Raw genomic sequence first — 23,197 nt, forward strand, 5'->3', positions numbered from 1 at the left:
TCTATATAGATTTATAGATGTGTTAGAGTCTTCAGGGTCTTGAATTTTAAGCAATTTAGATCGAAGAAACAGCTCATGAGTGTGCTCCAGTAACCCAGCCTTATGAATGATGCTCACTGCTTGTTTCTGTACTGACTAAAGGATTTTATTTGTTTTGATACCTGTTTCCCCACACTTCCACACATACGTGAAATATTGAAGTACCAAAGTACAATGCAGGGTACGTAGTGCATTCTCATCGAGATATGATTGATGGTTAATCAATGATTGGTGGTTAATTTCAGACTCCAGGAAATGTGTATTTTTTAACATTTTTATTTTGTAAGCAAGTTTTACACAATTGTTTTACATTACACTTTTATCTTAAGCACCAACTTGTGCCCCCTTTGTGAGCTCACATATATTTTTTGAAGTTGCCGGAAATACCATTTTATCTCAATTCCTTACCCATAATTATGTATTACATAATGATCCTTTGGGTGCTTGTGTACACGTTCAACACGCGGCAGTTGAACATAATCCATTCCAGAAAGCTGCTCAGCTGTAGATTTAAATCATTTAATGATCTGCCATTTATCTGGGTAAACATTTTTGCTTTGTTTGAGGTCAAAGTTAAGCAATCTACTTCTGAATCCTTAAAACTACCTAACAATTTAGCAATGAATCTTTTTTTTTAATTGAGTCTACTGTCATCATTATGAATTTACTGTGGCCTGTCAACTCAACACTATAGTAACGACACTCCATGTTTTGTTTGACACCGCCGCCACCAGTGTCGTTAATAACGGCGTTACAATATAACGGCGTTACTAACGGCGTTATTTTTTTCAGTAGTGGGTAATCTAATTAATTACTTTTCTCATCTTGGCAACGCCGTTACCGTTACTGAGGACGGAAAGGCATGCGTTACTATGCGTTACTATATTGGTCGAAAAGTCTGAGGGAGACGGACTCACCGAGACGACAGAGCAGAGCAGGAGCGGGGAGGAGGCAAGAAAGTTATGACGCCAAGCAAACGCGATGCTAGGTAGCTCCAATAATACACGTTGTAGCCGATAGCCGACAAACTACGCCCGCTTGTTATGGTAGATATGGTATACATGGTAGATATCACATGTACTGTATATAGATATAACTAGATGCAAAATGACGGACATGGCTCTAAATGCGTTAGTAGACAGCCGCCATCTTAAAGCAGTAGGCTTTTTAGAACGGCTCTGTTGTAGAGAACCTTCCTAGCGAACCTAAGTAACTTTTTATCTAAAATACTTCTAAATCGGCAAAATCTTGACTTGAATCTATCTTTAAATGATGAAACAGTTTTAAAACTTTCATATGTTGAAAGTAGAGAGAAGGGAACTGATGCAATAATGGGAGCAATTTTAACAACTTTTAACAGGTGATTCAGGGTAAAGGGTAAATTAGGGTAAAGAATTGGGCTCGGGCCAATTGTACCAAAAACCTCCACAAAAAAATTCACATAGTGTGGCCAATGTTTTTTTTATTTATTTATTTTATTTTATTTTATTTATTTTTTTTTTGAGAAAAAAAAAAAAAAGGAATTATCACCAATTACTTTGCCAAGTAACTAATTACTCTTACATTCAGGTAATTGAGTTACTAACGCAATTACTTTTTGGGAGAAGTAATTTGTAACTATAATTAATTACTTTTTTTCAGTAAGATTAACAACACTGGCCGCCACTAGTGTTGATTTGGTCAGTTGTGTCATGTTTGGTTTACTTCCTGTTTTATTTTGGCAGGTTCGTCCCTAGTGAGTGTTTGTGCTCAGTATGTCAGTCTTTGTCTCTTCTGATTACGGTAATGCCTAAACCTGTGCTACATTAGTTCCAGTCTTAATATTCCTCTCGTTTCTTGTCTTATGCCAGTGTGTCACTCTTATATTGAGATGTGGGAGGAAAACCACTGTATTCTTTCTAATTTTTATTTCTCCCTGAGAGTTGTCATTGCCTTCTGTCCTTTGATGCCAAGATGAGCCTTGTTTTGACCACGTACACCACGTTTGTAAAGATAATTTTGTTACCTGTTTTTCCTGACACCAAAGGGACCCTTGTCATCTTGTGCCAGTGGCAACCAAAAACAACTTCTAGAACCTATTACTGAGAGTTTCGTGCAATTGAGTCCAGCAGCGTCTACCTCCTTGTGACACTTTTTTGTTAACTAGCAGAAGTCATGAGTTGTTCGGGGTTGGACTTAATGTGAATGCAGTTATCAGTTTCACATCCATGGGTTATCTTGCGACCAGCTTAATGTCAGCGTTGATAACATCTGGCAGAGCGGCCCTCTCATCTGCACATTTACACATGTGATGGAAGCAGGAGCCTTTCCCGTGCTCTCCAACGTCTCGCCAGTGGTTATTATCCTTGCTCCCAATACGGACTCCACACGCGATAGAAATGTCCTGAGATTTCCAAATCATGGACACACAAGTGTGTTGAATATATGCCTTTAAGGGGCGGAGTGACGAATAAAATCAAAGTCCTTCACACAAAGGTAAAGCATAATCTGGCAAATTTGTGTTCATGTGCCTAGCGGATTTCACCAACATGTAGAAATGTAGTCTTAAAACACTATATGGAAATTCCCCTGCTTTTTTGTCACTGTTTGTAATGTCAGTGTTGCCAGTAACGCGTTACTAAGTAACGCGTGACTGTAATCCAATTACTTTCTCTCAGTAACGAGCAATCTAACGTGTTCATTTTTCCAAACCAGTAATCTGATTAAAGTTAGTTTCCTTAGCACCTGTGCGTCACTATTTTGTTGTTGCCTTATAACGTATAATGTAGAATGAAGTATACTGTAGTCATCAGTCTTGTCACACATTACTTGAAAAAGTAATTTAATTACTGATTACGCCCCAAAAAAGTAAACTAGTTACTTTACTGATTACTTCATTATCAAAGTTACTAAGTTACTTTAAAAGTAATCTATCAGTTACTTTTTACCCATTTTTCTCCCTTTGCCGCCTCAACATAAGAATGACAATAGAAAAATGTCATCACATGTAATTGACTCTCCGATGATTGAATTTAAAGGGGAATATCAGTATTTCGCGCTAGCTTAGCCACTCCAGAGCCCTGAAACTAACAAATATCTGACAAACTGCTTGAAATTTGTTGAAACCAACTCCATCGACCAATTAAACCCCGCTAACTCTAAGATTAAGCCTAATGTCAAAACTTCTGAATTTCGGGTTATGGTTGACAGCATATCAGTGCCAATGTAAAACAATGCAAACTGACGGCACAATAATCAACAACACACAAGTGGATTGTACAGTGCAATAAACAAAAAGGTGGTGGCGGGCGCGGATGCGCGTGCAGCCGTGCACATTAACAACCCGGAAGTACTTCTCTCAACACACACGCGGTCAATTTGGCCACAAAACGTGGCGGCAACTAAGCACTTTACACTCAATCGGACTTACAACACATCCCACAGATGCTAAACCAACACATCACCTCATGGCATGAATGTGCAACACGCATATGATGTAAACAAAGCTTGCCAACTTTGGAGCGATGACTGCCCATCGTTGCTACGGCAAAGCTACGAAACAGCCGCGCATGTAGGGGGTGCAACCTTTTGCTGATACCCTCCAGAATGAAGGGAAAATACTCACCTTCATTCATGGATATCCACAGATCAACATTCCCTAGCAACGTCTCAACACTCGGCGCGAATGTCCACCCGCCTCAGTCCCACAACACATGTGATGCGAGACCAAAACAGGAAATAGCTAAGAGGTTGTCATGGAAACGCGTACCGGGAACCTTTTATTTTAGCATTTTCTATTCAAAATGCTCTTCGTACATGACTACAATATTCTTCATTTTACATACGTTATGAGGCAATGAAAAAATAGTAACGCAGAGACACTAAGGAAACTAACTTTAATCAGATCACTGGTGTAGAAAAATGAACGCGTTAGATTACTCGTTACTGAAAAAAGTAATCAGATTACAGTAACGCGTTACTAACTAATGCGTTACTGACAAGACTGGTAGTCATGTACAAAGAGCATTTTGAACAGAAAATGTTGCTGTTGAGTTTTGGAGTGACATCACGTCACATTTTTTCTCATCGGAAAAATAAATAAATAAACGGGTCACGTGTTTTACCATGCTCTGTGAGCGCTGTCTGCGGCGACAGTCAACATCATAGCACTGGCTACTTCGTCAGGACGCTAACTAACAATGAAAGAGGCAGGAGAGATACCACAAACAGCTGCATTTGCTCACTGGAAATACAGCCATTATTTAACCTTTCTGTCCAGTAAAGATGAGAATAATATCTCCGTGCGTTGCAAACTTTGTGCTGGCTCAAAAAGACTGTCAACCCCTAAAACATCCAATAGCGTACCGCGCGCAGGCTTTTTTTTTAGACCGTGAGGTTGCATCGTAAAGCAGAAGTAGAACATTATATACACGCCCTCGCATGCAAACCATTATATTTCGGCCTTCATTCTCCGGTAATCTTTCAAAATTTGACATGCCATTATTCACTGCTACTATGGAACTTGTAGAAAGGACTCTAGACATTAAGACATATAAATGATGTTTTCTTCATACTCTCCCGGAACCAAAAAATGTGAAGAATGGAGCTACTATGCTACTATGGCACATTTCATATGCAGTAAACATTTTGTTTGGGCCAAGAGGTAAGCCATTTTGATATTTTGAGTTATTTTTTTCGTGTGGCGTTTTTCGTGCTGCTTCTGTCTGACAATGTTTGACCTGGAAAAAAATTAAAGTAGTATCTGACTGCCACCGTTGTTACCTCTTCTGTTGTAAAGAAACAAATTTATCAAGGGGGAAGTGTAAATAAATTAATAGAATGAAGATTAGTATTATTAGTATTAAGAGTAGCATTTGTGATCGCTACACAAAACAGCGATATCCCCCAAGAACGGTCAGAGACGTAAGACAACCACAGGATATAATATATAAGAAAGACGGGGCTTATGGTGGTAAAGGATAGATTGTTGGAACAGGAGAATGTCATTTTCAGTGGCGTAAGAAAAAGGTGTCGATAAAAAAAGCTAAGGGTAAGCTTGGGTCTTTTTCAGCCGTCGACACTCAAGCCATCTCTTTAACTGAACATTTGTATGTTCTTCCACATCTTTGCCAGTGAATTTGGGACATCATTTTCAGACAGAATTGGTAGGTTTAGCTCTGTAAACATCTCCGTCGTACACTATTCCCATTAATTTCCTATTGGGGACATACAAGAGCTTGTCCCCCCTTAGCTAACAGCAGAGCCACAGAAGCTAACGTCATAAATATTAATGAGCGGAAGTGACGTGTAGCGTGCGGTACCCCATTCAAGGAACCACTTGGAATTACAGCACAATACGACAAAACTCGAAACAAAGCCTACAGGTAACGAGACAGCCAGCACTTCTACAGTTTGTAGCCAGCCTTTACGTACATTTTATAGTTATACTGTAGTTTGTAACCATAGGCAGAGTTTGATTTTTGCGGGAGGTGGGGCCACACATGTTGATGACCCCGAAACAAAAGTCAAAAGTTTGGAGGCACCTCATCATTTATGCGTTTTAAATATTTTAACTACTATTGTAAATTCTCGCTGAAGATTTCAAAACTATGAATGAACATGTGGAATTATGTACTTGGTAAAAAAAATTTTTAAAAAAAGTGAAATAACTGAAAATAGGTTTTATATTCTACATTCTTCAACGTAGCCACACTTGAGGTGCGTCCAAACCTTTGGCCTGTATCGTATACTGTATATTTATGGTGGAAAACACAGACAAGACTGAAAAAGCAGTTTCTGCTCTTGCACTCCTCTTTAAAAGAAAATGCTGTATTTTAAGCCAAAACAACTGTTGAGTTTGATAGAACAATATGTCTGTATGCTGTCATAGCAGATTCATGGCGCATTAAGCCCCCGAACTATTTTTAATTTGTCCGTTTTACCCTGAAAACCCCCGTGTACAGACGTCGCGCAACCGCTTTTGTTTTAACCCAGCCATAAAACTGAGTTAATTAGATATATTTATTATTCAAAATTTCTGTCATTTTAAACCTAGAATCATTAATTTATGTCTAAATTTTAGTTTAAAAAAAAAAAAAACAATTTAAAAAATTATTCACTCGCATATTTTAAACTTTTAAACGAATTAAGTCACAATGAAAAATTTGGCGTCTGTAAAAAAGTCACAGATATCTACCTCATAACTATCGGTTAATTGTATTTTTTTTTTTTTTGTTACTGTTGCATTTCCCCCAATATGTTAGATGATAAATAATTGATTCAAACAAAAAAAAAAAGAAAAATAACGTTTAAAAAGGTAACTATATGAAAACGAAAATCTCAACCACTCCTTGTTGTCTGCGATTTCTGCATCGCAACCCTTGTTATATCACCATGTTTCACCCATAAAATAAAAAACAAAATCCGGCTGTGGACACTCACAGCTGTGTCTTGAAACTCGGTGATACATGCTACATAGAGTTTTTGGATCGAAACAAGGTAAGTTCGCGATAATATCTCGTTAAAATCGTGGCGTCTTTAATTCTGCTCTCGCGTGTTCTCGCCCCCAATTAGGGTTTTGCTGTTTAAAAAAATTTTTTTTTTTTTTTAAATGCCTTCCTGATCAAAATTTTTGTTTCCCCAGAAAATTGAGATTTTAAGCTTTCCAATGATGAATCACTCATGCATATCGGACAATTTTGAATGTTGGCCATATTGTGAGTCTGAGAGCGGAACTTCAAGTCACCTTAGTGTTTTCCGCCATATACATTTTGACACTGTTCATGTTCAATCCTCGGTTCAAGATGAGGTTTAAAGAAATTATAATATCATTTATAATAATAATATATATTATATATACAGTATATATTACGGGTGTAACGGTACACAAAAATCTCGGTTTGGTACGTACCTCGGTTTTGAGGTTACGGTTCGGTTCATTTTCGGTACAGTAAGAAAACAAAATGCAAAATATAAATGTGCTAGTTGTTTATTACACACTTTTGTGCTTTCAACAATAGGTACATTAGCCTATACAAAGCTAGAATTCTGCTCAAAAAGTAGCGGGTATTTAAAGATAATCCAACAACAATTTGCCTTTCAGACCCCGCGTATTGGTCAGCTTTCTGCCTGAAAGAAAGAAGAAAAAAGAAGTCCTTGCGCTAAAGAGAAAAGCAATCCCAATGACAAAGATTTTAACATGTATTTTACAAATGAAATGCCTCAATGAAACATTTAACTTGTTTGGTGGATTTTCTCAAGTTAAAGCGCCACACAGAAATTAATCAATTTAATTGTGTAAGCAGGATGTGTATTATTCTTATTATTTAATTACAGGTGTTTTAGCTCATTTCAATTTATTTTATTTAAATGGGCTATTATTTTATTATGTGTTTGTATTTTACTAATGTGATGTAGTATTCATTTATATTGTATATTTTATGTTGTATAACTTTAGTTCCTATGTGAATATTAGTTCCTACTTGTTTTGTTTGTTTGTTTTGTTTGTTTTAGGAGGGTTTTGTATTGAACACGGGGCCGTGTTGGTTATTATTATAGCAGAGAAGACAGCAGTAAATCAACAGAGAGAAGTCAACTGTGCCCCGATCTACCACTCAAGAGATCTGATGGATTCAAAAAGTAGGTTACGATTGCATATTACTTTGAAAATAGACCGGATCCACTGTACTTTTACACGAGTAACTTCCGGTCTTGCCGATCCTAGCTACCGGTAGTAGTATTGACGCAGGAGGGTCGCATCAAATAATAAACTCTGCCACTCTTTTTGCGTTGAGCCGCTTCTGGGACGCATCTAACACGCGGCCGCACTGCGACTGGTGTGCATTGGCTGATTGACTCTAATGCCCGCGTTTCACTGCGTTCTCGCGGCGGCCACCTTGTCGCGCCATTGACGTTTCTGGGTTATACTGTCCTACCGTGTTGGTCGTTTTTAAAGTAGAGAAGACAGAGTAAATATAATCTACACAAAGAAACTGTAACCCGATCGACTCACAGCCTCGAAAAGTATGTGTTATATTACGTCAGAAACTCGTTCGGTACGCGTCCGTTCCGAACCGAAACGGTTCAATACTATTACATGTGTAGTTTTGGCTAAGCCAGGCAAAGGACTGTCTCTAAGGTGTTAGTCACATGATCTGTTCGAAAAATAATTTGGACCCATTATGAAATCCTTTGTAGGATTCTTGTTCATTTAATTCATTCTTGATGTTTGTTTTATTGCTTTACAACTTTGATAGACAACATTTTAAAGGCTAGGTCTTTATTTTAAATTTTGATTTGAACAAATTCCGTGCAGTTGGTCAGTTATTTGTTAGTTTCAGGGCTCCGGAGTGGCTTAGCTACCGTGTGTCAATGGTGATTGAAATCAACTCCACTGACTAATTACACCTCCTCTAACTCGAAGATTAAGCTTTTTGTGACAATTTCAATTACATGCGATGACATTTTTCCGTTGTCATTCTTGTTGAGGCAGCAAAGGAAGAAAAATTGGTAAAAAGTAACTGATAAATTACTTTTAAAGTAACTTAGTTACTTTGATAATAATCAGTAAAATAATTAGATTACAGTATTGGCCCGAATATAAGACGGCCCTGATTATAAGACGACCCCCTCTTTTTCAAGACGTCTTCAAGACGTTTTCAAGAAGTTTGAAAAAAGACTTTTTGAACACCAAATTAATTTTTATACAAAAAATAATTACAGTACATCCGAAACAAATGATTATAACAATATATTTGAGAGGAAAAAAAATGTTATTTTGCCTCATTCAAATCTTAATATCTGAACATTTAAATATGTAAACTAAAGTGCAATCACATTCGTAAATGAATCGCTTCTGGTTTTCGAAATGTAAATAAACCAATCTATTGTGATAAAACAACAAAATTGCAATAACTGCATTAACCATCAAATTGAAGTCTAACTGTAACTGTAGTCTTGAAACAAATCTGAATAAGGAAAAACATTGCAATAAAATAATGCAAAATGGTTAAACTAAAAAGAGTAGCTGAGATCTGTCATGACAGAACGTTGCTTCAATGATATCTGGTGCCATCTAGCGTCGTGAATGGGGAGAGTAGCCGAGATGTGTCATGTCAGAACATCGCTTCAATGATATCTGGCGCTATCTGGTGTCGTGAATGGGTATAATGTCCAGACCGCGAATATAAGACGACCCCCTCTTTTTCAGTGTTATTTCAATGCAAAAAACACTGTCTTATATTCGGGCCAATACGGTACTGTTTTTTAGGGGTATTAAGTAATCACTAATTACTTTTTCATGTAATCTGTGACAACACTGATCATGTCTGAGTTATTATTTTATTACTTTGTTTATGCTTCCTGACAAGTGATCCAGTCTCAAGCCCTACGAATTGAAATAGCTGTCCTCAAGTTAAGTTCCAGACCAGTATCAGTCTGTATCTATTCTCTCCCTGGGTGGCAGTCATGGTGTTGGGGGTCATCTCAGTGCAGTTAACCATGAGCAGGCAAGCGGGTTAAAGGTATGGAGACAGCTGTCTGCCTCCATCTTCATCATGGCTTCCATGACTGTGAGTAATCTCTGATTTCATTCTGATTAGATCTCCAGAGGCCTGACTCAGCCGTGTTGGCTTTGGTCACACATGCAAGCTCATCCTTCAAACGCTCATGAATACAATATACGCATACAGTACATTACTTTGAAGTGTCCAAAGCAGCAGTATGGATAAGGATTCCAGTATGTGTCCCACTGAGGGATATGTACACTGCATTCATATTGTAGTCAAATCATAGCAGAGTTTACCCTATTAATTGGATTGTGTTAATATCCGCTGTGTTAAAAGGGGTTGAACCTATGTCTCAATCCATATAGAACAGTTATTAGAAATGGTTAGAAACCTAGGTTTCAGAAATAATTATTGCTGGTATTAAATTAGCTAATGACATCACAGACACTAGACAGTCGTAAAAATCTGTGCAGCACTCTTCTTCTACTTATCAAAAGCCTTTTATACAGTGGACCATGTAATCTTATCGATGTGTCTTCATTACGTGGGTTTATCCGTGCATGCTGTAAATTACAACTTACTTGTCAGTAGATGTCAGTGTATTCAGTTTGGTTAGTTTTACTTCTCTTTCCTTCCTGTATTTAAGGGTGTACCACAGGCATCTGTGCTAGGACCCCTACTATGACTTCTGCAATAACCTGACAAATTCGGATTACTATTTTTAAGCAGATGACACTGTTATTTATTGTTCATCCACTTGTCCTTTCCAAAGAATGAAACCTGTACAACCTGCCCTTGGAGTTGTCCAGTGCAATCTTATACAACTGGAGCTTGTTAAATGCTGACAAGTCAAAATGTTTTGGGGTTTTTTCTAATGGCTAAGTGATTTTCCTAAACATTTTACTGCAAAAGGGGCTGAAATTCAAAATATACTGTATTTTCCTACAATATATAGGCATTATAGTAGTAGTAGAGGAGACGTTAACTGTGAAGCTGCATATTGAAAGATTTGTCTCCAAGGGCTTAACATGATGACAGTATTGGGGAGAAACTGCAAAAAAAAAAAAAAAAGCCAACAAAAACATTTGCAAATGACCAACTGTAAGGGCCCACATACACCAGATGCATGATCGTTCCGGTTCCGGTCCGGCTCATTGTTGACTGCGTGCCACGCAGTACGTCAAAAACAGGCAATACTGGCTGCGCACGGCTGCGGTCCGCCAACTCCGTTCCCTCGTGAGCGCTCGCGTGATCGCGTGATAATATAATGTGCCATTTAAAACAACGAAAAACACACGGAGTCTATACTCATCAGAAAAGCAGAGAGAGAGCACATTTTTTCTTTGCATATTGATATTTTAGTTATGTCTGTCTCTTAATTCCAGATTGACTGCATCATGTTGAGATCAGGGCTCCGTGTGTGGGGGGTAGGGGGACGGGGCCCTATTATGCCCTTGGTTGTGTCGGTGGGTTTATATCTTTGTGCACATTTAAAATTTATGGCACATAACATCTCATAGAGCTGTTATAAACAACTGTTAAATAATTTGTAATACTTGGAATAAAATGGATAGTGAATTATATACTACACGAATTATAAAACAGCGTACTTCGAATTGCTGTCTCAACACTGCAGATTCCTGTGCCCAGCGCAAACTATTGGTTTTTCTATGAAAAGTCAAGTAAAATGTAGGAAAGAAAGAGAAACGTCTTGAATAGACCACCAGGTCGAAACTTGTGGGTGTCTCTTTACTCTCTTTCGTACTTTTCCCCCTCGACTCTGTATACAAACCGACATTGTGTGTGCGCCGGGCACGAGAATTTCTGCAGTGGAACCACTTCCAGATACGCTGCTTTTTTTTTCGCTCACAGTTGTCAGCACGTCGTGTGTTTGATATAATTGCCAGAAAAACACACATAACAGGACACCCTGCAGCTTCGCTTTTAATGCCGTCCTTAGAATAACGATCTGCTGCATCGTATATCACTTTGTGACTTTCCACCTCCATGATGAAACGTTCGTCGTCCATGTTCGCTGGTGTTTAAACCGGGAATAAGCAACTGGGCTGTTACGTCCAGGCCCAGATCCACCCATTTTGTCGGATGCGTGTCCAGCAAAAATAGAAAATAGCCTATACCATCCGGCGGGCTGCAGCACGCCGGAGATGGTCCGCAGTCAATCCGGAGCACTGACACGGCTGGTATACGTTGAACAATAGGATATAATGGGAACGGATTGGCTCCGGCGCTATTTTTTACCGGAGTCGGACCGGAACCGCAACGATCATGCATCTGGTGTATTTGGGCCCTAACTGTATCAACTGTTTGTTTTGTTTTCAATACCCAAATTCAAATGTCCAGATTATTTATAGACAGAATTTAAAAAATGTCATTGAAGAACTGATCTCTAAACATTGGACTAAAACCACTTTATTATCCAATTTAATAATTAATAGATAAGGATCTTGAGGTATACAGTATTTTAGATGCAGACTTTTAATAATCTGCCAACATCTGCAATTGGACCAAGTTTTAGATTTAGTAATTTTGTTTTTAATCTTATTAGGTGTAAAGTAGTTGTGTAAGTCTGTGCACACTGTGGCTGCCTGTTGGCCGTTTATACCATAAAGAATTTTTGTTTTGTTGTGTGATCTTTGCTCATATTACCATCAGCCATATTAGGGGCTAACTTGTTGCTAACTCAGCAGTTGTGGCCCAAACTACTAACTGGACGTTCAGTGTTGTTTTTTATCTTTTATCAATGATTGTGAAGAAATGTAATAATAAGACGTTCGGGTTCATCCTGTCTGTTGAAGACCGCAGTTTGGAATTTACATACATTTTTATAATTGTCAGGCCGTGATGACGCGGAGTTTCAGGCAAAAACTTTTATTTAGATATCAGAGGTTCTTCCGCTGGCATGCGGGGATGAGGAAAAGTACCAACATAAAGCGCTCCAAACAGAGGAATAAGTCAGGACAATCAAGATCAAAAGTTCAAACAAAAAGCACTCCAAAAGTAGGAAAAGTACAAACATAAAACACTCATAATGGGAAAAAGCCAAGATAACTATGATCAAAAGTTCCAACAAAAAGCACTCCAAATGGAGGATAAAATCTAGACAACTATGATTGCTGTGAAACAAGTCCGACATGACCAACATGGGTAGTAAGACAATTTTGCACAAGACAAGGGAGATGCAGACTATTTATACACAAGAGGTAATGGGGAACAACAGGAAAAATAGGTGATTAGGTGACAAGGGGAAGGGCAAGTGTACAGACACAAGGGCTGCGTTTCAGTCGCGGTTTAAATGAGCCCTCGCTCACTTGCCCTAGCCACCAGCCCCTGGGGAATCCCCGCCGCCATCATAAGGGCCGTTCCAATTCCCAAAACAGCGAAGTGAACTTGGTGAGATGGACCCTCAGAGGGCTCAGTGATCGAGTGAAAAACGACGGTCACTCCGGAGCTCCCTGTATCCCACAATGCATTGCAGTGGTACACGGTAAATATGTCCATGCGGTGGTGATAATGAAGCTCAAATACCGTTGGCTGCTGTCTATTTACCAGCAAAGAAGAAGAAAATGAATGGAGGAGCCAGCACGGTGTTTGAATGTGATACCAAACTGCCTTTGGAATTGTAAAATTTATCATTGTTGTTAATAAATAAAAAAAAATAAATTAGATTGTATGTGGCAGTTATGGCAGGACGTATGGAATAACAGGAGTGCCAAAATAAAATTAAAAAATAATAAATAAACATAAAGAGAAATACATGAATAAAGATTAAAGTTACTTTTTTTTTTTACTTTCACTTTTGTCAGCAAAGAAAAGGGAAAAAAAAAGACAATTTTTGCCATTGATGTTTCTATTTCTATTTTGCTTTTAACGAAAGGAATAGTCTGTCAATCAAATGGCATTGGGAGGGACTGAACTTAAACTTCAAATAGGTTAAATGTATGTTGTATGTTTTTTTTCCCTCAAAAAAAAAAAAGAAAAAAAAAAAGAAAACAAACAAAAAAAACATTGGCCACACTATGTGAAGTTTTTTGTGAAGGTTTTTGGTACAATTGGCCCGAGCCCAATTCTTTACCCTAATTTACCCTTTACCCTGAATCAACTGTTAAAAGTTGTTAAAATTGCTCCCATTATTGCATTAGTTCCTTTCTCCCTACTTTCGACATATGAAAGTTTTAAAACTGTTTCATCATTTAAAGATAGATTCAAGTCAAGATTTTGCCGATTTAGAAGTATTTTAGATAAAAAGTTACTTAGGTTCGCTAGGAAGGTTCTCTACAACAGAGCCGTCCTAAAAAGTCTACTGCTTTAAGATGGCGGCTGTCTACTAACGCATTTAGTGCCATGTCTGTCATTTTGCATCTAGTTATATCTATATACAGTACATGTGATATCTGCCATGTCTACCATATCTACCATAACATGCGGGCGTAGTTTGTAGGCTATCGGCTACAACACGTATTATTGGAGCTACCTAGCATCGCGTTTGCTCCTCGTCACAACTTTCTTGCCTCCTCCCTCACTCCTGCTCTGCTCTGTCGTCTCGGTGAGTCCGTCTCCCTCAGACTTTTCGACCAATATAGTAACGCATAGTAACGCATGCCTTTCCGTCCTCAGTAACGGTAACGGCGTTGCCAAGATGAGAAAAGTAATTAATTACATTACCCACTACTGAAAAAAATAACGCCGTTAGTAACGCCGTTATATTGTAACGCCGTTATTAACAACACTGATTATGGACTATGTACATTAACACAATATAATAGTATACAATAAACAATATAACACCATCAACAAAAGTATATCAGAAGTTGTGTCTTGAAGTCTTTCTGACAATTTTCTACTGGCCTGTTTAATACTACAACATAGTAAAAACCTGAAATTATGGCTTTTATTTTTTGGTGTGCCACCCCAAGGTTTTAAGTGGCCCCATTTGGCTACCCCTATGAAGAATTTCTGGAGGCGCTACTGATTTGAAATAGGCAGTATAGTGCTACTCCAACACCTTGTGGTTGTTCCATGATTTTCTTGCCTGTGAGTGAACGAGGGCAGGTGTGTTCCATTTACGTCTTTCGCTCCCCCTCCGCCCACTTTCCCTCCACCCTCCAAGTGGCCTCAATGTGACGTCATAGCAAGTGCTCAGGGCAAGTGAGCGAGAGCAAGTCAAACCATGATTGGAACGCAGCCAAGGAGGGTGAAGCCTTCAAAATAAAACAGGAAATGACGTGACACAACTCCCTCATGACGTGACGTATTGTTTGTGTGTTGATTGTTCGTTTCAGTTTAAAAAATTTTTTAAAAATCATGTCTTTCATCTTTCATAACACAGCCACATTTTGACAGCATCACTAAAGTCGAAAAAGCTTCAGAAATTCCCTATCTGACCCACTTTCAACTTCATATTCCACCTCGTCGTACGATAAAATCAATGAGTCCAGGCTCTTATGTGCAAACAAAACTCAATGTTTGCCAAATGGCTGTATACGTCTTTCCAGTCTGTTTCGGTACTTGGTTCATCATCTGGTTTCGAATATGCCAAGAGAAAACACTAAAAAAAAATCATGGCAACAGGATTTTATTCCCGAATACCTGAAAATGTTTATTCACAAAACTTGTTCTTATTCTGGATTCTTGGTCTAATCTCATAGTTTCCTGGAAGGTTTCAGTTAAATTCCAAATTATCCAACCACCGAACGCTTCCACTTCAGAGAGTCCACTGTAGATAGATATTCATTTAAGCCGCATAGTTATTGTCTTGAGCATACGACTTGAGTTTCCAGTACAGCTGGATAGGAGGGAGTAAGGGAGGGAGTCCCGCCTCAGGCAGACAGCGCGAGTCGACCCAGATCTTACCGATGTGATGGATGGACGTGAACCAGAAACAACAAGTCTATTTGAGTCAGGCATTGTGTGTCAATCGGTGCCAGTGTATGTGTGTTTGCGTCCTCTAAACACGTGTGCGTCCACTGTGAAAACACACTGTTCATAACACACACGCACACACAGTGGGTTGAGTAGAGTGGGAAATGTTTGGGAGGCATGGCAACCCATTTCCAAAATGGAATAAAAGCTTGGCAGCAGATGGACTCGTCTGTGGGCCTGTGGCACTCCTTTTTCCTGTAATTGGAGAGCACTTTGTGGGCCTGGCAGGAGCAGTGGTGTCAGAGCCTGTGTTAAAAAAAAAAACTCAACAAAAATACTAGATTAAAATGAGTAGCACAGAACATCAACAGAAAACATGCTAGCCATCTGCTCCTCATAAAGCTGATTTACGACTCCCGAGTTCCGATCTTCCGAGGATTATCTCACACACGATAACGACAATTAGCGCTCTGGTCTATCAGTTGCCCACTGCCATAAACATTAACACTTACCCTAACTGACAACTTTAGTTGGGGGGGAAGAATTTGCTCTTTTGGAATATCCTGCACCCAGACGATTTTTAATTCATGGAAATTAAAGCTGTGGTGGACCACTTAGCCCATCTGCCTCATAGTTCCTGAGAAGCAGGCGACACCCTGGACTCATCCTCTGTTAATCGCAGGATAAAAATACACAACAATTCACACACAAATTAACGCATTTACTGCCACCGACGAGTATTCTTGTCAATTACATGTTTCATAAAAGGGTCACACTTTTAAGAATGTTGTGGCGTCATTAAGCAATTCGAAATATGGCTTAGTCCTCAATGCTAACTGTATATCTAAACCCATGTAATCCTTGTAGCGCTGTTTTGGTTTTTTTGTTGTTTTTTTTAAATCATGTTTTAAATAGTTTAAATGAGAAACCCGGCTTGAATGTATTACTGGTTGGCAATGCCATGGCATGGGTGTTGGTAGCTCAGCCAAAGACTTCATTATCAGTTGATGGGACACGGTGCTCGAGGCCAATCCGTAGGGGGCCAATTTTCAAAAACTTAAAATACAAATCTTTCCAAAACCAAAGCGGCTACCAACCTAAAACCAAAACAGGCACCTCCCTTAATCATATATGAGTCTCCATGAGCAGCGACATCAAAAAATTCAAAGTCGTTCCCTAATAAAATCCTGATTTAAAATGACTATAAAATTCTCAAACATTACGCTACATGCACACAAATCACCAAATGCACAGATAATCACCTATATTTTCAGGATCAATAGCAATATTTAACACATCAAGTAAGTTTTTGCCCAAAATAGCAACGTAATTTGTTTTTAATTTAGTGCAAGTTTTCAACAGCTAATAAATCACTCGATTTTCACATCAGAAACTTAATACTTGAGGAGAGCATGCAGAATCGTCAATTTTATTCAACAAAAGCAAAATTTGCATTTTTCTACTTCAACTTTCAACTTGTTTAGGTTGAATTCCGCTATTGTGTAGCGATACAAAATCCAACATGGCGGCCATCACAAAACAAAGAGATTTTAAAGTTGGAAATTCTTATAAATAAATTCTTAAATCACGAATTTTGTACAGATATGAACGTAGAAAAGTCTAGATTCTTGGTTAAAAGCGAAAAACGGGCAGTTATCGTTAATTTTGCATAAATATTTCAAGCAAAATTTACAGTATTTTGTAATCCAACATATCGGCCGTCACGAAAAAAAGAGCTTTTTAAGTTGAAAATTCTTGTAAATAAACGCTTAAATTGTGGAATTTCTATAAATATACACATAAAACACTGTAGATTCTTGGTTAAAAGCAACAACAACAACAAAAACGGGCAGTCATCATTCATTATATGTAAAATTTTAAGGTAAAGTTAGGCTAATTTTTTCCATTCAATTCATTATATTCACAATGTTTCAAAGTGCATGGTACAGTACGAAAAATATATAATAATTACCTTGAGTCCTCGACCAAATCACTCTTGCGTGGTGGCATTAGAATATAATGCCATCACTAACGGCGTTATTTTCCTCAGCAGTGAGTAATCTAATTCATTACTTTTCTGATTTTGGCAACACCGTGACCGTTACTGAGGCGGGAAAGGTGTGTGTTACTATGTTGATTGACTGACGCGAGAAAAGTCTGAGAAAGACGGACTCACGGAGACGAGAGAGCAGAGCAGGAGTGGGGAGGAGGCAAGGGAGGGTGACGCCGTTGCAAACGCGATGCTAGGTGGCTCCAATAATACCTGACTGTAGCCGATAGCCTACAAACTACGCCCACATGATGCTTCGGTAGATCACATATATACAGAACTAGATGCAAATGACAGACACGGCTGCATTAGCAACATGTATAATAAAGAACTAGATACATTAGTAAACAGCCGCCATCTTAAAGCAGTAGACCTCTCAGGAAAGCTATGTTGTAGAGAACCTTCCTAGCGAACCTAAGTAACTTTTTATCTAAAATGCTCCTAAATCGGCAAAATCTTAAATCTATCTTTAAATGATGAAATAGTTTTAAAACTTAAACATGTCAAAAGTAGACAGAAGGAAACTAATGCAATAAGGGGAGCAATTTTAACAACTTTAACGGTTGATTCACAACATTAAACTTCCACTTCCACACATAGCAAAGGTTACTATCTAGTTATCGCAATAACCGCAATACCCCTGTGTCTAATTAAATTAAGGGTAAAGAATTGGGCTAGGGCCAATTGTCCCCCAAAAAAACCCTTTAAACTTCACATTGTGTGACCTGTTTTTTTTTGTTGGTTTTTTTTTTTTTTTTTTTTTCAGAAAAAAAAAACATGAAAATTATCACCAGTTACTTTGCCAAGTAACTAATCACTCTTACATCCAGGTAACTGAGTTACTAACGTAATTACTTTTTGGGAGAAGTCATTTGTAACTGTAATTAATTACTTTTTTAAAGTAAGATTAACAACACTGCTTGTATGCAGTAAAAGATTCGTCCTAGGGGTGTAACTGTACACAAAAATCTCTTGAGGTCACGGTTCGGTTCATTTTCGGTACAGTAAGAAAACAAAATGCAAAATATAAATGTGCTAGTTGTTTATTACACACTTTTTTGCTTTCAACAATAGGAACATTAGCTTATACAAAGCTAGAATTCTGCTCAAAAAGTAGCCGGTATTTAAAGATAATCCAACAACAATTTGCCTTTCAGACCCCGCGTATTGGTCAACTTTCTTTCTGAAAGAAAGAAGAAAAAAGAAGTCCTGTGCTAAAGATAAAAGCAATCCCACTGACAAAGATTTTAACCTGTATTTTAAAAATGAAATGCCTCAATGAAACATTTTCTTATGAACGGTTTTCAAAAGCTTTATTGGTGGATTTTCTCAAGTTAAAGTGCCACACAGAAATTGTTCAATTTAATTGTATAAGCAGGATCTGTGTGTTATTCTTACTATTTAATTACAGGTGTTTTAGCTCATTTCAATTTATTTTATTTAAATGGGCTATTATTTATTTTATTATGTGTTTGTATTTTATGTGATGTAGTATTTATTTATATTGTATATTTTATGTTGTATAACTTTAATAAACTAATGGATAACTAACTAAAGGAACTAATAAAACTATAATTTTATTTAGTTCCTATGTGAATATTAGTTCCTACTTGTTTTGTTGTGGTAGGAGGGCTTTGTATTGAACACGGGGCCGAGTTGGTTATTATTATAGCAGAGAAGACAACTTTAAATCAACAAAGACAAGTCAACTGTGCCCCGATCTACCACTCAAGAGATCTGATGGACTCAAATAGTAAGTTACAATTGTATATTAGTTTGAAAATCGACCAGATCCACCAGATTTTTACACGAGTGACTTCCGGTCTGCCCGGCTGCTAGCTAGTAGTATTGATGCTGGAGGGCCGCGTCTTGCGTGAAATAATAAACTACTGTTCTTTTCACGTGTATCGTGTTGAGCCGCTTCTGGGACGCGTCTAACACGCGGCCGCACTGCGACTGGTGTGCATTGGCTGATTGACTTTAACACCCGCGTTTCACTGCGTTCTCGCAGCAGCCACGTTGTCGCGCCGTTGACGTTTCATACTGTCCTACCGTGTTGGTCCTCATTATAGTAGAGAAGACGGAGTAAATATAATCTACACAAAGAAACTGTAACCTGATCAACTCGCAGCCTCGAAAAGTAAGGGTTACATTACGTCAGAAACTCGTTAGGTACGCCTCCGTTCCGAACCGACCACCAAGTACCGAAACGGTTCAATACTAATACATTTACCGTTACACCCTTAATTCATCCTATTTTCACTTAAATCCGGCGTTAGAATGCAGCATGTGTTGTGTAAGTGTACAGTATGTGTAAGTTTATCGCAGTAAAAGCCAACTCAACTTCTGCCTAGGTCCGGCCCCCAACGGGAAGGCGTGGCGCAATGTCTGTGGGAGCTGTCTTCTCAACTGATGGTGGAGTCTATGGCTCAGCTTCCCTGATATCATGTTGGCCCCCAGTGTTTCAACATTTGATAGATCAACAACAAACATCAACAACAAAAATTTTTTTTAAAAAAACAACAACAAAAAACAAGCATTCAATGTAAAACAACCTAATGTAATCCATCCATTCTCTTTAGAACCTGTCCCCATTTGGGTTGCTAGTTAGATGGAGCCTACCCCATTTTACTGAAATCCATGTAATGGTTTTGTTACTTTTCCTTAGTTGTTGTCATGCAAATGTTCACTCAGACTGCATGGGTCTGAGATTCCCACTCTCAGGGTGGCTGGCACGGAACAAAGGCCGGCATTAGGGCACATTTAAAGCATGTAAATCATACTGCGACGCCGGGCCGCAGGGGAGGGAACGGCATTCACGGGGAGCCATGGCGACAAAGTTTCGGGTTGCACTCTGTCAACTTGGAGTGGAGAATAGTCAATCAGTGACATGCGACACTGCCAGCCACCTGTCTGACGGCGTTTAGTATCCAAGAGCACATAAGAACCTACTACGGGTTTACGTGGAGGCGAGACGGAACCGGCCAGCTGTCCCGGACAGCAACTAAAAAGCTCACAATGTTCCCTTCAGCAAAAGGTTTAATCATCCATCCAACAGTCTTCTATAGTGCTTGTGTTCATTAGGGTCCTGGGTAATTGGAGTCTATCCCAGCTGAGAATGTATAATTATTCAGATTCACCTGCGATTTGATTGTAGCCCTCTCACAAGCACAATGAATTGTCTGATGCAAAATCCAAGCCAGCTAACCACCGTTTGTTCATCAATTTTCTTTAGCATTTGTTCTCATTCGGGTTCAGCGGAAGCCTATCTTTGGTTGACTTTAGGGCGAATGTCTTTTCCACTCATAAAATAGTTGAGACTGTCAAATTTAGACTGTCAAGTCATTTTTTTCTCCCCCGTCTCTTGTTTGGATGATTGACGATGTTTTCATCTGAAATCAGCAGACAAAAACAGTTATTTTGGCCATTCTGTTACGCAGCAACCACTAATTTGGAGACAGAAACATTTGGAAATATGTCTTGAAGTGGAAGCTTTTGGAAAAATACACTTACTGTTTCTGTGTAATTGCTTGCAAACAGCAAGCATTTCCTGTGAAAATTAAAAACGCGCGCGTACTTCACGGCTAAACAAGTATGGACAAAAATACTTGATTTTAGAAAGATATTTTCGACACTACTTTGTCCAGCATAAATGCTTTTTGGTGTAGTGTGCCAACATCTGGCAAATGACCAGTATGTTATGCAGTCCCTGACAAAAGTCTTGTCACTTATCCATTTTGTAGAAACAATTGCTAATAACCTGACTTTTAATTATTCAATTGGTTTCAGAAATATGAAAGCTATGACCCTCCCAAATTATGTTGAATGTACAAAAATATATTTGTTTCACTGAAAAAAAAAAAAAAAACATTTAATGAAGACATGAAGGTCAAATTTTGGCAAGACAAAAGTTTTGTCGCCTACAGAAAGTAGTGTTAAAATTGAACAAAAAATGTACTTCAAATACAAAAACATGTTAGATAACATAAACGAATTAAGTAGTGGTGCTGTGAGATCCAAATTTAATATTTTGTATGACTTCCATGAGCTTGAAGGACTGCATTCATGCGGTTTGGCAATGATTCATACAATTTATTGATGAAGTCATCAGGAGCATAAAAGAAAGCAGTCTTGCATGCCTCCGAGAGTTCATCAACATTCTTGGGTTTCGTCTTCCAAGCTTCCTCTTTCATCCTACCCCAGACATGCTCAATGATGTTCATGTCTGGTGATTGGGCTGACCAGTCCTGGAGGATTTTGATATTCTTTGCCTTGAGGAACTTTGAGGTAGAGATTGAAGTATGCGATGGAGCACCATCCTGCTGCAGAATTTGTCCCTTTTTATGGTTAGAAATGTAATAGGCAGCTAAGATTTGTTGATGTTTCAGACTATTTATGTCTCGCACACCCCATACTGGAGTTAACCCCAGACCATGATTTTGCCACCACCAAACTTCACTGTTTTCTGAGTGAATCTCTGATCCATGCGGGCTCCAGTAGGTCTCCTGCAATATTTGGGGCGACTGTCGTGTAATTCAATGGAAGATTGATCTGAAAAATCCACCTTTTCCCACTTTTCCAGCATCCATCCTTTTGACAGGCTGTGGGCCTTGGCAAATGCCACACGATTTTTTTAATTGTCTGCACCCTGAACGATCTGCAGGGTGGAAGGCAACATAAATAGTCTGAAATATTAACAAATCTTAGCTGCCTTGGATTTTTCAGATGAATCTTCCATTGAATTACACCATAATCGCCCCAAATATTGCAGGAGACCTACTGGAGCCCGCATGGATCCGAGATTTACTCAGAAAACAGTGAAGGTTGGTGGTGGCAAAATCATGGTCTGGGGTTACATCCAGTATGGGGGTGTGCGAGAGATAAATAGTCTGAAATATCAACAAAGCTGCCTCTCACATTCCTAACCATAAAAAGGGACAAATTCTGCAGCAGGATGGTACTCCATCCAAGAGAAATCTCGATTCACTAATGTATATAACATTAATCCTTTTTAGGGCAAGTCACTGTTTTTGGTCATTAAAAAAACATTACTAGGAGGGTTAGCAGCGGTCATTCACTGCCAGCCTCTCACAATCAAAATGGATTGGATGGTGAGCGCCGTCACTGGCAGCCAATGAGTACCCAATAAATGATGAAGCTGGATAAGTGATTTAAGTTATGAGCATGGACACAGAACTACGTGACTTCCTTCCATGGACGGATAATAAAAGTGTGTTTACACAACACAACTTGTCTTTTTGGAACTCCTCAAAAGAAGCCACAAAGCTCTCAAGAGTATCATTCCAGTGCCACACCGCTCCTTAAAAGGCAGACGTCCGACAGAAACACGTCACCATTTTGACCTCGTCTTGAGTCGCCGGAGGGAAGTCGCCGTGCTATTTTTCGCTGACAAAGTGAGAGAGAGTTTGCTTTGAAAACATTGACAGTGTTTGCCCGCGTGTAATCGAGACCATCCAGGCCGCTGTTGATTTGTGCAACGTAGCCTTTCCTGTCTACGTTGGCTTGCCACAATGCTCCCTATTTATAGTCGTTTTGCCTCAGATATTAGCGCTCTGCCTTGCTCGCTCACTCATTTCCTGTCAGAAAGGAAACACGTGAGCGTGTGTACATGTGAGTTTGGTCTACTGACCTCTAGGATAAGCTGGCAGACGGCACAGTTATTGATGACCATCCATTTGAACTTGGAGGGCTGACGGCTGGTGGCAGTGTCGTTGACGGCCAT

At 38.9% G+C, this 23,197-nt stretch overlaps 1 protein-coding gene across 1 annotated transcript in view; it reads right to left on the reverse strand.

Moving 5' to 3' along the window:
- The window catches only part of nkx1.2la (NK1 transcription factor related 2-like,a), a 77,882-nt gene extending 54,685 nt beyond the window's left edge, over positions 1 to 23,197 (reverse strand). The window contains exon 1 of the mRNA XM_057847571.1: positions 23,105 to 23,197. Within this exon, the coding sequence (XP_057703554.1) occupies positions 23,105 to 23,197 (93 nt within the window). The remainder of the gene's footprint in view (positions 1 to 23,104) is intronic.

The sequence above is a fragment of the Corythoichthys intestinalis genome, chromosome 10 (assembly GCF_030265065.1).
Source record: "Corythoichthys intestinalis isolate RoL2023-P3 chromosome 10, ASM3026506v1, whole genome shotgun sequence".
NCBI lineage: Eukaryota > Metazoa > Chordata > Actinopteri > Syngnathiformes > Syngnathidae > Corythoichthys > Corythoichthys intestinalis.